The 14,129-nt window shown below is 48.0% G+C and overlaps 1 protein-coding gene across 2 annotated transcripts in view; it reads left to right on the plus strand.

Annotated features, from left to right (window-relative positions):
• IFNGR2 (interferon gamma receptor 2) overlaps positions 1–13,810 on the plus strand; it is a 38,213-nt gene extending 24,403 nt beyond the window's left edge. For both annotated transcript variants that reach the window (XM_030914205.1, XM_030914204.1), the window contains exons 4-7: positions 2,687–2,835; positions 9,003–9,162; positions 9,541–9,698; positions 13,098–13,810. In XM_030914205.1, coding sequence (XP_030770065.1) covers positions 2,687–2,835; positions 9,003–9,162; positions 9,541–9,698; positions 13,098–13,232 — 602 coding nt within the window. In that variant the 3' untranslated portion in view covers positions 13,233–13,810. The remainder of the gene's footprint in view (positions 1–2,686; positions 2,836–9,002; positions 9,163–9,540; positions 9,699–13,097) is intronic.
• The last annotated feature ends 319 nt before the right edge of the window (positions 13,811–14,129 follow it).

Raw genomic sequence — 14,129 nt, forward strand, 5'->3', positions numbered from 1 at the left:
ATTACAGGGGTGAGCCACCACGCCCTGCCGGGATACCCTTATTTGGTGGTGACACTGATTCGTGAGAGGCTTCGTGGAAAGGCCATTTGCCTGGAGGCTCCACGTATTGTCGTCCAGTGTTCCCTGGAGCCAGCCTTCCTCCAGTGCTGTGAGAGGAGTCAGATTGTTCTCCCCTCTAGAGATGAGGTTTACCAGGTTCATATCAGATTCCAGGTCGGGACTGTCTTCAGAAGGGCAGGTCTGAGCCCTGTGCTTTCAGCCGTACAGTGGCCAGCTGTGGCTGGTGTCCGAACTCCCACGTGCTAATGGAGATGCCCAAAGAACGTGTCCTACAGCCAGGCCCTGCAAGTGCTTCTGCAACGTGCTTCTGCATGCTCTGCTCACTTGGCTGGGCCAAGGGAAGCTGGAGAACATGTGTGCCAGCGTCCCTGAGCAGGCTGAATGGAAGAGCATTTTGTCACTAGCAGTCAATCCACGAACATCACTGTGGCTGTTGGTGGGCCAGGCCTGACCCTGCTTCTGCCACTGGGAGTTGTCTGAACTTAGCACCTCCACCAGAACAAATAAGAGGGCACAGCTACAAACTCAGTAGTTCTTTTGCACAGAGAGAAGCTTGGCCAGATCATACATCTAACCCTCACCAACCTGGAGTGCCCAGGGGAGAGAATCCAGCCCTGCTGTTGTGAACACACAGTGACAGCATTGTCTCCTTGTGTAAAATGTGGAGACATAGGTCTCTTAGAATTTCGAGGACCCAACCTGTACTTTGATCTGAGTTCTTCTGGTGAATTACACAATGTGCATGCTTACTTAATAAATGCTTCATAGCCCTTACTGATAGCACATCGTGAGTCACCGTGATAGCCTGAGGTGACTATGAGGTGAATTATGTGAAAAGCCTAAACAAACAGACTTACCATGGCAACACTTCTCACTTACCGTGTTTAAATACAGTATGGGTGTGGTGGCTCACACCTGGAATCCCAGTACTTTTGGAGGTTGAGGCAGAAGGATCACATGAACCCAGGAGTTCAAGACCAGTCTGGGCAACATGGGAAAACTCCAGCTTTACAAAAACAAAAACCAAAAAAAATTAGGCGTGGTGGCACGGGCCTGTAGTCTCAGGTACTTGGGAGGCTGAAGTGGTTGGATCACTTCACTCGGGTGCCTGGGAGTTCGAGGTTGCAGTGAGCCATAGTAGTGCAACAGAGGTTGCACCACTGTACTCCAGCCTGGGCAACAGACCAAGACCCTGTCTCAAAAAAATTTATTTTAATAAATAAACATCGTATTACAAGAAGCTAGGAGACAAATGTACATAAAGTTTATAAACACCACTTTTGCTCAGTTATATTGGAATTATATATATATTGTAGGTAAGGGCTAACAAAATCATTTCCCCTCTGCAGGAAAATTTGACCTTTGGTTAACCTTCCAGTTTTGTTTCTCTGGAAAGCTGACATTAAGGTGTCATGTCAACCGTGTTACTAAGTGGCACTACTGATGGTCACATGGCCCCTGATTGGTAAACTGCATCTCAGCTGTGACAATCCTAAATACCTGGTGGAAAGCCACATCTCTGGGATCTGCTGGGCACAGTGATTCTTGTAATTACGCATGTCCTTTGTGGGGACCCTGGAAACAACTCCGAGGGAATTATTGTAAGAGACACTGGCTCTGGCGGCCTTTCATTCAGCTTTTGCACCTGCCTGGTGGAATCTCACCTTCTGGCATCTGAGCTGCCCCCTGAGGAGCCAGAGGGACTCCTGGGCCACACTGTGGACTGCCTCAAGGCCTCTCCTTGTGCCTGGAGTATGGGCGTGGTGGCTCACACTCCAGGTGTTGCCTTCAAGTCAGCCTCACACCTGGAGCCGCCTCTTGTAGACTTGTGCATCCAAAGTCAACTCCACTGCATGTATAAATAGAAATATGGCTGGGCGCGGTGGCTCATGCCTGTAATCCCAGCACTTTGGGAGGCCAAGGTGGGCGGATCACCTGAGGTCAGTAGTTTGAAACCAGCCTGGCCAACTTGGTGAAATCCCGTCTCTACTAAAAATATAAAAATTATCTGCGTGTAGTGGCATGTGCCTGTAATTGCAGCTACACGAGAGGCTGAGGCAGGAGAATCGCTTGAACCCGGAAGGCAGAGGTTGCAGTGAGCCGAGATTGCACCACTGCACTCCAGCCTGGGCGACATGAGCGAGATTCCATCTCAAAAATAAATAAATAAATAAATAAAATAAATAGGCCAGGCGCGGTGGCTCACGCCTGTAATCTCAGCACTTTGGCAGCCTGAGGCAGGCGGATCACGAGGTCAGGAGTTCGAGAACAGCCTGGCCAACATGAAGATACCCTGTCTCTACTAAAAATATAAAAATTAGCCGGACATGGTGGCACACGCCTGTAATCCCAGCTACTTGAGAGGCTGAGGCAAGAGAATTGCTTGAGCCCGGGAGGCGGAGGATGCGGTGAGCCGAGATCGCGCGACTGCACTCTAGCCTGGGTGACAGAGCAAGACTCTGTCTCGAAAAAATAATAAATAAATAAATAGATAGATAAAAATATATGTGTGTATATATCTACACCCACTATATATGTATGTATTGCATTATACATATATATAGTGTATTATATCTATAATACATATGTGTATGTGTGTGATTTTCTCTTTGTAATTCTTTTTCAGTGACTGTCGGGCCTCCAGAAAACATTGAGGTGACCCCAGGAGAAGGCTCCCTCATCATCAGGTTCTCCTCTCCCTTTGACATCGCTGATACCTCCACAGCCTTTTTTTGGTATCATGTCCATTACTGGGAAAAAGGAGGCATCCAACAGGCAAGAGCATGTTCCTTTTTTGTTTGGATTTTCTTTTCTTTGCAGTTTCTGGCTTAGCAAAAGAAAGAAACCTTTAACATGGGCAAAAACAGGGTGTCCCCATGTCCTCGTGTCCCCATAGAGACTGAGCCCTGAGCGTGTTTTCATCGTCCTCTTCAAGACCCATTTTTCCACTCGGTATGCTGAGACCTCCCTCCGCCAGGCTGATCTGAAGGGCCGGCCATCCTTTGATGTCACTCTGTTTCCTTGTGTGGGGTCCAGACTTAGCCAGTGCCCCGCTCACAATGCCTTTGCCACGCTCTGCAGTTTGGAGGAGGTTTTAGTGGGCCTAGTTCTCCATGAGGAATCCGCAACTACAGCCTGCAAGGCTTGACTGTATAAATGTTTGAACAGTTTGTGAAAAGGGCACATGTGAAATCGGGGGGAAACAAAGGGAGAAAGAGCCTTCCAGAGAGCAATACCAGCAGGTATGAGACGGCGTGGCACGCGTGAAGAACTGTGGGTGCTTATATCGGTCAGAAACGCAAGCCACGAGGGGCTGTGGCAGGTGATCACGTTAACAGAGGTGCATGACATCAGAGGGGCCTGGTCAGCCTCGGGGAGTACAGGAAAAAACATGATGGTCTTGAAGCGTGTCCAGTGCCTAAATTATCCCAGCTGCGTTTAACAAGGTTCTGTTATCTCTGTGAACTTCATGATTTCCTAAATTCAACATTATTACGGTTTTTGATAATAAGAGCTTACATTTATTGAGAGCTTCCTTTGTGTTTGGCTCTGGGCCAGCATTTTAGAATTTTAGATACTTCATCTCATTTCATCTTTTTTTTTTTTTTTTTTTTGGCTGGAGTTTTGTTCTTGATGCCCAGCTAGTTTTTATATTTTTAGTAGAGATGGGGTTTCACCATATTGGTCAGGCTGGTCTCGAACTCCTGACCTCAGGTGATCTGCCCACCTTGGCCACCCAAAGTGCTGGGATTACAGGCATGAGCCACCGTGCCTAGCCCATTTCATCTTTATACTAATCCGTTTGCAGAGAGGGAATCCAAGTTGTTAAGTGACTTGCCTCAGGTCAGCAGCAAACCACTGGCAGAGCAGAGCAGAGATGCCTAGCTTCAGAGCCCTGCTCTTGACCACCATGTTTTTCTGCCACATACTTTGTATCTGCACTTCTCTCTCTTTTTAAAAATTATTTTTCTTTTTTTCTTTTCTTTTTATCTTTTTCTTTTTTTTTGAGACAGAGTCTTGCTCTGTCGCCCAGTCTGGAGTGCAGTGGCGCGACCTCGGCTCACTGCAAGCTCTGCCTCCCAGGTTCACGCCATTCTCCTGCCTCAGCCCCCTGAATAGCTGGGACTACAGCCTACCGCCACCATGCCCGGCTAATTTTTTGTATTTTTAGTAGAGACGGGGTTTCACTGTGTTAGCCAGGATGGTCTTGATCTCCTGGCCTCGTGATCTGCCCACCTCGGCCTCCCAAAGTGCTGGGATTACAGGCGTGAGCCACCGCACCCGGCCTGTTGTTCTTTTTTTGAGACAGTCTCACTGTCGCCCAGGCTGGAGTACTGTGGTACAATCTTGACTCACTGCAACCTCTACCTCCCAGGCTCAAGCAGTCCATCCACTTCAGCCTCCCAAGTAGCTGGAATTACAGGCCTGTGCCAACCACACCCAGCTAGTATTTTAAAATTTCTTTTGTAGAGATGGGGTTTTGCCATGTTGCTCAAGCTGGTCTCGAACTCCTGGTCTCAAACAATCTGCCCACCTCAGTCTCCGAAAGTGCTGAGGTTACAGGCATGAGCCCCTGTTCCCAGCCTCCTCTTCATTTCATTATGGGGAGTATGAAACTGGCAAGGTTGAGACTCACTGAAAAACAGATTTAGCATCTAGGAAATAGGGAAAAATCATTTCTCCAAATCAGAGCTCAATATCTGGGTCAATTAGAATAGAGGGAGCCTGGCAGAATCCAGAAGAGAGAGACTCTGCCTCTTCCAAGCTGTCCTCACCAACCGGATATGGTGTCGGAAATGCAGGAGATGGGGTAGGCGCTCTGGCCACGTTTTTCTCCACCCTTTGGTTGGTTCTTCACTTGAGGGCACTGTGTTGCTCTGCTCCCTCCGCAAGGCCCCGCCCATATTTTTTTTAGGATGGAGTCCATCCACTTCTCTGCACTGAGTCGGCCCCCAGAGGGCGAGTTTCCACTTGTATGCTAGAGCTGGCCAGGGCTGCACAGCACTGGAGGACTCAGCTCCAGAACCCTGGGGCCAGCCTCATTGAGCAGCATGCCCTTAGGAAGAGTGCACAGAACAGGCTTCCACTGCCTGGGACCCGCTTAGCACCATGTCACTTAGCCTCTCTGGGCTGCAGCTTCCTCAGTATAAAATGAAACAACTGAGCTGTAAGCTGGAGTCTGTGAAGAGGAGCAGCCATGAGGGCCCCCAAGCCCCTTTCCTCCATCAGACCAGAGCATCTGTACTTGGCTTCCATGATCAAAAGTCAAAGATGAAAATGACTCTGAAAGCCACCGATGGGATCTTTGTTCCAGCTGTGAGTCTGTGTTGGGTTCCCCAAGACCCACCCTAGATCGCTCAAAGGACTCCCAGGGCTCAGCACGGAGTCACGCTCTCATTTCTTTTGTTTTCTTCTGAGACAGAGTTTCACTGTGTCGCCCAGCCAGGGTGGAGTGCTGTGCCGTAATCTCGGCTCACGGGTTCAAGAGATTCTCCTGTCTCAGCCTCCCCATCTGTGCCTGGCCCACACTCTGATTTTTTACAGCAAAAGGATGCAAAGCAAAATCGGCAAAGGGAAGAGGCACATGAAGGAAAGTCCACAGGTGTCCAGGGGTAGGCTTCCAGGAGCCCTCCCCGAGCTGAGTCACGCAGGACGCACTTCATTCCTCCACCAGCAAGCTGTGACTGCACACTTGAACTGTTGTCTGCCAGGGAGGCTTACGAGAGACCCAGCACCCAGGGTTTTTACTGAGGGCTACCCACATACGCACCTTCTGTCTAGCGTATGCCAAAATTCCAACTCCCAGAAGGAAAGCAGATGCTCCTCATAAAGAAGACACACTGCAAACAGTGTAGGGACAGTAAAGCCACCTTACCAGTTTGGGAATGGGAGGCATAAACCTGAAATCCAAATTCCCAGGCTGGGCGCCGTGGCTCAACGCCTGCAACCCCAGCACTGTGGGAGGCCGAGAGGCAGGCGGATCACTTGAGGTCAGGGATTCGAGACAGGCCTGGCCAGCATGGTGAAAACCCATCTCTACTAAAAATACAAAAATTAGCCAGGCGTGATGGCGGGCCCCTGTGATCCCAGATACTTGGGAGGTTGAAGCAGGAGAATCGCTTGAACCTGGGAGGCGGAGGTTGCAGCGAGTCGAGATCGCACGACTGCACTCCACCTTGGGCAGTGGAGCAAGACTCCGTCTCAAACACGCACACACACGCACACAAATTCCCAGATGTCAGCCAAGGGTCGACCTTGAAATCAGGCCCTTCAAAGGCCATTAGTGTTAGGCCTGTTACATTAGCTCTTCTGCAGTCTGTGATTCTGAATTTTAGGAATTTCAATTGAATGCTGAAATAAACCCAAAGGGAATTTTCATCCTTAAAATCGTGTCTTCCTCTATGCTGGCAGTCCACCACCATTAAACAGAAGAAAAGATAATGTAAAACCATCAAGTAATACTACAATTCATAGATAATACAATTATGTTTGTATTTATATTTTTTAACTTTAATTTTTCAGAGACAATTTCACTCTGTCACCCAGGCTGGAGTGCAGTGGTGCAATCATAGCTCACTGTAGCCTCCAATTCCCAGGCTCAAGCCTTCCTCCCACTTTGGCCTCCCGAGTAGCTGGGATTATAGGCATGCACCACCATGACCAGCTTATTTATTTATTTATTTTTTCTGTAGAGACGGGGGGAGGGGGTCTCACTATGTTACCCAAGCTCAAACTCAAGTGATTGTCCCACCTCAGCCTCCCGAAGTGCTGGAATTACAGGCATGAGCCACCACGCCTGGCCTATTTTTCTATTTTAAAAAATAATAGGCCGGGCGCGGTGGCTCAAGCCTGTAATCCCAGCACTTTGGGAGGCCAAGACGGGCGGATCACGAGGTCAGGAGATCGAGACCATCCTGGCTAATACGGTGAAACCCCGTCTCTACTAAAATACAAAAAACTAGCCGGGCGAGGTGGCGGCGCCTGTAGTCCCAGCTACTCGGGAGGCTGAGGCAGGAGAATGGCGTGAACCCGGGAGGCGGAGCTTGCAGTGAGCTGAGATCCGGCCACTGCACTCCAGCCTGGGCGACAGAGCGAGACTCCGTCTCAAAAAAAAAAAAAAAAAAAAAAAAAATAATAATAATAATAATAATAACATGTTCTGCATTTGAATAATCTGCCTTTTTTCAGTTAACAGTTTAGCAGCCTTGTCTTCCCATGTTTTCAAGCATATGTTATGCTGCCATTTCATGTGGCTGCAGTGGATTATATTGTATCTCAAAATTAGAAAACAATTCTTTGCAAGAAAGCCTATACTGCCATAGTAGGGTATCGCTGTTTTCCACTTTAGTATGGGACAGTGACAGCCTTGCCAGGACAAGAGTGAGGAGCCATTGCCTGGATGACCAGGTAGGGAGGCAGCGAGGTCTGCTCGAGGCAACAGGGGGATGCAGGGAGGAGACACAGAACCCTCGTAGAGTGTGGGGTCCAGTTGTCTCCTGATGTCATAAATCTCTAAGGTCATTTTAGCTGAAACTGTGGGAGGATCAAGCACATTTTGGTCAAACTAGAAGCAGGTTGGGAATGAAAGGAACATTATTTCCTAGAATAATTTTTTCTCTGTTGACTAACTTGAGGTATCTAGATTAACCATGAGATACAAAATGTTGGCTGGGTGTGGTGGCTCATGCCTGTAATCCCAGCACTTTGGGAGGCCGAGGCAGGTGGATCACCTGAGGTCAGGAGCTCAAGACCAGCCTGGGCAACATGGGGAAACCCTGTCACTACTAAAAATACAAAAATGAGCTGGATGTGGTGGTGGGCACCTATAATCCCAGCTACTCAGGAGTTGGAGGCAGGAGAATTGCTTGAACCTGGGAAGCGGAGGTTGCAGTGAGCTGAGGTTGCACCACTGCAATCCAGCCTGGCGACAGAGCAAAACTCCATCAAAAAAAAAAAAAAAACAAAAAGGCCGGGCGCGGTGGCTCAAGCCTGTAATCCCAGCACTTTGGGAGGCCGAGACGGGTGGATCACGAGGTCAGGAGATCGAGACCATCATGGCTAACACGGTGAAACCCCGTCTCTACTTAAAAAATACAAAAAAACTAGCTGGGCGAAGTGGCGGGCGCCTGTAGTCCCAGCTACTCGGGAGGCTGAGGCAGGAGAATGGCGTAAACCTGGGAGGCGGAGTTTGCAGTGAGCTGAGATCCGGCCACTGCACTCCAGCCTGGGCGAGAGAGCGAGACTCCGTCTCAAAAAAAATAAAATAAAATAAAATAAAAATAAAAATAAAAATAAAAAAAAAAGAAGAAAGAAAGAAATACAAAATGTTTGTTTGTTTGTTTTGAGATGGAGTCTTGCTCTGTCACCCAGGCTGGAGTGCGGTGGCGCAATCTTGGCTCACTGCAGCCTCCACCTCCTGGTCCAAGTGATTCTCCTCCCTCAGCCTCCCATGCAGCTGGGATTACAGGTGTGCGCCACCACATCCAGCTAATTTTTGTACTTTTAGTGGAGACAGGGTTTTGCGATGTTTGCCAGGCTGGTCTCCAACTCCTGACCTCAGGTGATCTGCCCACCTTGGCCTCCCAAAGTGGTGGGATTACAGGCGTGAGCCACCCCATCCAGCCCAAAATGTTAATTTTAAAGGAAAAACAGGTTATCCTAGAAATTGGGATTTACTGAAGTCTAGTTACTACAATGGGCACTCTGAGACCACACAGCCAGAAACAGTTCTAAAGCTATCAGCCTCTTTGACCACACAACACACCAGTTTTCACACATAAAATGTGTCCACTGCCCGCCAGTGACCCGCTAAAAATGGCATCTTGTTCTCCTTTGGTTGTTGTGTTCACAGTGAATTTGAGGAAACATCAGAAGAGATGGAGGCAGCTTGGCCGTGTTCATTCAAGGGATTTACATGTGTGCTTGTGGTGTTTTTAAAACAGGTCAAAGGCCCTTTCAGAAGCAACTCGATTTCATTGGATAACTTAAAACCCTTCAGAGTGTACTGTTTACAAGTCCAGGCACAACTGCTTTGGAACAAAAGTAACATCTTGAGACTGGGGCATTTAAGCAACACATCTTGCTACGAAACAATGGCAGATGGTAAAATATACCTTCTTATGTCCTTTCTGAACTGGGAAAGAACACTCCTCCAATAGTGAAATCGGGGAACGCTTATGAGGTCATGGGTGGTGGGAGTGGGGAGACCCAGTGAGAAGACAGTGCTGAACTGCAGGTGTAATGAGCTTGTGCTGATATCTGTGGTAGCGGAGGCTGCCAGACAGCTACCGCTTGCTTTATTTCATTACAGGATTGACTTTAGCTATTAATGTAAGCGTACCGGGTGAGGGTGGGGATAGGGGCACTTGCCCATTTTACGAGGACAGGAATGCTTTTTAAGCAGCATGGATGGAACATTAACTGATGTTTGTGTTGTGTGTAGGAAGATCATTCTGTTCACTTTCGTGTCCTTTTTTTTAGCCTCCACTGAGCTTCAGCAAGTCATCCTGATCTCTGTGGGAACATTTTCATTGCTGTCGGTGGTGGCAGGGGCCTGTTTCTTCCTGGTCCTGAAATACAGAGGCCTGATTAAATATTGGTTTCACACTCCACCAAGCATTCCGTTACAGATAGAAGAGGTATGTGTGCACACATTTTTTTTTTTTTTTGAGATAGGGTCTTGCTCTGTTGCCCAGGCTGGAGTGTCATGGTACAGTCTCTGCTCACTGCAGCCTCCATCTCCCAAGTTCAAGTGATTCTCCTGCCTCAGCCTCCTGAGTAGCTGGTATTACAAGGGCTCACCACCATGGCCTGCTAATTTTTGTATTTTTGGTAGAGATGGGGTTTTGCTGTGTTGGCCAGACTGGTCTCGAACTCCTGACCTCAAGTGATCTTCCCACCTCAGCCTCCCAAAGTGCTGGGATTACAGGCATGAGCCACTGCGCCTGGCCATGCAGACATCTTAATGGTGACACAATAGGGCCCCACTGCCCTTGGCAACCCCTAAGAGTGCAGCAGTGGGCAAAGCCGTGGACACAGAGATTTGAGTTAAAAATGGTATGGGGTTATTTATACCCCGTGTTCATATTGACTCGATTCACAGCAGCCAAAATGTGGAAGCCCTCCGGTGTCATTGAAGGATGAATAGATAAACCAATGGATGGTCTTTCCATACGATGGAATGTCATTCAGCATTAGAAAGGAAGGGGATTGTGACATATGCCACCACATGGATGGACCTTGAGGACATTATGCCGAGTGGAGTAGGACAGTCATGAAAGGATACTAGATGCTTCCACTAAATGAGGTCCCCAGAGTCATCAAATCCATAAAGATGGGAAGTAGAATGGTGGTTGCGATGGTGGAGGGAGGGAAGCGGGAAGTTCGTGTTGAGTGGGGCCAGACTTTCAGTTCTGGAGCTGTAGAGAGTTCTGGAGACGGATGGTGGTCATGATTGCACAATGTGAATGTGCTTGGCACTACCGAACTGTACACCTAAAAAGAGTTATGATGGTACATTTTATGTTATGTGCATTTTACCACAATTTAATTTTTTTTTTTTTTTTTAATGGCATGGGATTGGCTAAAAAGGTGGCAGTGGGCCCCTCTCTGAGGCAGCAGATCTCCTCTGCTCTCTGGAGAATGCACCAGGGAAGTGGCCTGGCTGGAGGACGTGAAGGTGGTGGAGAGGGTGATCAGGAGCTTGAGCTTTGGGGCCCACAGGGTGCTTAGGAGGGCCCTAAGGCAGAGTGAACCCCAGAGCTGTGAGTGCCAGGCCCCGTGCGCCACTGCCCAGTGAGTATTGCTAGTGTTTGGAAGGACTTGAGAAAGAACGGTAGCATGCGTCTTGGGGAAAGTTATTTGGAAGGACTTGAGAAAGAACAGTAGCGTGCGTCTTGGGGAAGGTCTTATTTTCCTGCATAGCCCCAGCCCCCTGAGGCTCTGTGAGACAATTGGGCCTTCTGAGGGACACGGTCAGGACATTTTGGGTATGAGAGGTGAGCTGAGAGAAGAACATTTAAAAAGCATTTGCAGCCAGGCGCAGTGACCCACACCTGTAATCCCAGCACTTTGGGAGGCCAAGGCAGGAGGATCACCTGAGGTCAGGAGCTGGAGACCAGCCTGGCCAACATGGTGAAACCCTGTCTCTACTAAAAATACAAAAATTAGCCGGGCATGATGGTGGGTGCCTGTAATCCCAGCTACTCAGGAGGCTGAGGCAGGAGAATCACTTGAACCCAGGAGGTGGAAGTTACAGTGAGCCAAGATCACACCACAGCACTTTAGCCTGGGTGACAGAGCAAGACTTCATCTCAAAAAATAAAAATAAATTAAATAAAAAGCATTTGCTTCTGGAGGCTTCACATTATTCTTGGGTAAACCCAGAGTAAAGGTGTTGGAAACAGAATGTTACTCAGTTACATGCGGGTGAACAGATGTTAGATAAGGTCCAAGTCTACAGAAACACAGCGGCATTTTCCGAAAGAGCCCTAGTCACTTGTCCCTTCATCTGTCATGATGTATTAGGTACATAGGCAATAGACAGATTCCCTACTAGAACCTCCCTGGTTAATACTGTCACAAAGTCATAGTTCCTAACAGGTCTCAGAATCTTACTTGCAGTAATAATCTCTCTCTCCTGGTAGAATGACCAGCTGAGCCCTAGTACATGCATTTACTATGAGTCATTCCTCTGAGACATGAACAGAAAACACAGGCCCGTCGGTTCACTTTCCTAGGAAAGCGTGAAGAACATCCACCAAAGGTCTCTGAGTTACATGAGAACAGTGAATCATGTTTCACTTACAATTCTGGGGTTTCACAAGGGTACATGTTTTGGTTTTGTTCCTCTTTCCATCAGTCAGCTACAAGCTTATTGTCTTTCAGTATCTTTCAACATTTCCAAGAGCTACATACTAGGTTCTTGGTAACTTGGTGAATCTATGGCTAAGCCTAAAGCCTGTGGGAGCAAAAGGGAAATTAATCTCTGGGAAACACCCCTTTATATGTTAAGGCCTAAGGCCCTCCCTCCCAGATTCTCTGCTTGCTGTGCGCTGTGTGTTGTGTGCTGTGTGCTGTGCGCTGTGCGTTGTGTGCTGTGCGCTGTGCGTTGTGTTGTGTGCTGTGTGCTGTGCGTTGTGCGTTGTGCGCTGTGTGCTGTGTGTTGTGTGCTGTGTGCTGTGTGCTGTGTGCTGTGCGCTGTGTGCTGTGTGTTGTGTGCTGTGTGTTGTGTGCTGTGTGCTGTGTGTTGTGTGCTGTGTGCTGTGTGCTGTGTGTTGTGTGCTGTGTGCTGTGTGTTGTGTGCTGTGTGTTGTGTGCTGTGTGTTGTGCGCTGTGTGAGGGGAGGGGTGGAGGAGTGCCTGAGACCAATGCTTATGAACTTGCTCTTTTTCCCCATCACAGCTGAACAAGAGCCCCCAGTCCCTCCTTTGCTGAAAGGTTATCATTTTAGAGACGTTTTAAGATTAATAACCCGCAGGCCTGCACTGAGGGTTGCAAGGAAGAACTTGCTTTTCTTCCAATCAGAAAATCAGAAGAAAAAAACAAAAAACGAAACTTGCTCTTCCTGAGTTTTGCCCTTTTACACTCTCAGCATATTAACATGGTCAGCCCTGGGATGAGTATTAAAGTTATTACTGAGATGAGGGGTAAGGAGTATTCAACTATTAGAAGTTGTTGGCCGGGCATGGTGGCTCATGCCTGTAATCCCAGCACTTTGGGAAGCCGACGTGTGTGGATCACAAGGTCACCTGGCCAACATGGTGAAACCCTGTCTCTACTAAAAATACAAAACTTACCCAGGCGTGCGCCTGTAGTCCCAGCTACTCGGGAGGCTGAGGCAGGAGAATCACTTGAACCCGGGAGGCGGAGGTTGCAGTGAGCCGAGATCACACCACTGCACTCTAGCCTAGGTGACAGAGTGAGACTCCGTCTCAAACAAAACAATTTAAAAAACACAACAACAAAAACTAAAGTTCAGAGGTCTGGTGTATTGAACTGGTAAACTCATTACAATTTTGCTTTCCAATCTCCCCAAGTATTTAAAGGACCCAACCCAGCCCATCTTAGAGGCCTTGGACAAGGACAGCTCACCAAAGGATGATGTCTGGGACTCTGTGTCCATCATTTCCTTTCCAGAAAAGGAGCAAGATGATGTTCTCCAAACACTTTGAACCAAAGCATGGGTCTAGCCCACTGGCCCCCTGGAAGAGATCGTCGAACCAGTGGAGCTGCTGGAGTTCTGTCTGGACTTCCCAGACACCAGTATTCCCTTTTCCTGCCTCTAAAAGGCCTGTCCCTGCCTTGTGAGAGACAGTGGGTCTCATGGGGGTGACAAGCTTTTTTTTTTTTCTTGAAGAATTTTCAAAATCAAACAAGTTTTTAGAATGATTCTACGGAGATATCCCAGGAAAATTAAGGCTTCTCTTAAACACTAAAAAGGCATGTAATTGCTTGTTAGCAAAATGGATGTGACACATCTCTGATACTTTTTTCATTGTTGTTTGGCCTGAGCAGTCAGAAGACCTGGTCTTCTTCTCAACTTCAGCAAATGAGCCGGAGCCCCTCGGGCAGGTCACACAACCTGTCCCAGCCTGTCCCAGTGAGGGACACTGAGTGGCCCTTCATGTACGTCCATGGTGTGCTGGCTTAAAATGTAATTAATCCTGTAAATATACTCCTAGTAATTTAAGATTTTGTTTTTAAACTAAAAATAAAAGACTGTATAGTGCATGTTTTTTTTTTAAGTCTATGTGAAGTCTTTTCTTTATTGTAGCCTATTTTCTGCAGAGTTTCAGCTTTTTAAAATTAATCTAAACTTGTTTTTTCTTAAATAACACCTGCTAGAGCTACAGAGGCCTCACGGGAACTCAGCAAACACTTCCTGTGGATGTTACTTGATCCTCCAAAGGTTATAAAGGAGGCCGGGGCCAAGTGCAGTGGCTCACGCCTGTAATCCCAACACTTTGGGAGGCTGAGGTGGGTGGATCACTTGAGGCCAGGAGTTCTAGACCAGCCTGGGCAACATGGCGAGACCCCGGTCTCTATGAAAAATATAAAACTTAGCCAGC

The sequence above is a fragment of the Rhinopithecus roxellana genome, chromosome 13, assembly GCF_007565055.1.
Source record: "Rhinopithecus roxellana isolate Shanxi Qingling chromosome 13, ASM756505v1, whole genome shotgun sequence".
Taxonomy (NCBI): Eukaryota; Metazoa; Chordata; class Mammalia; order Primates; family Cercopithecidae; genus Rhinopithecus; species Rhinopithecus roxellana.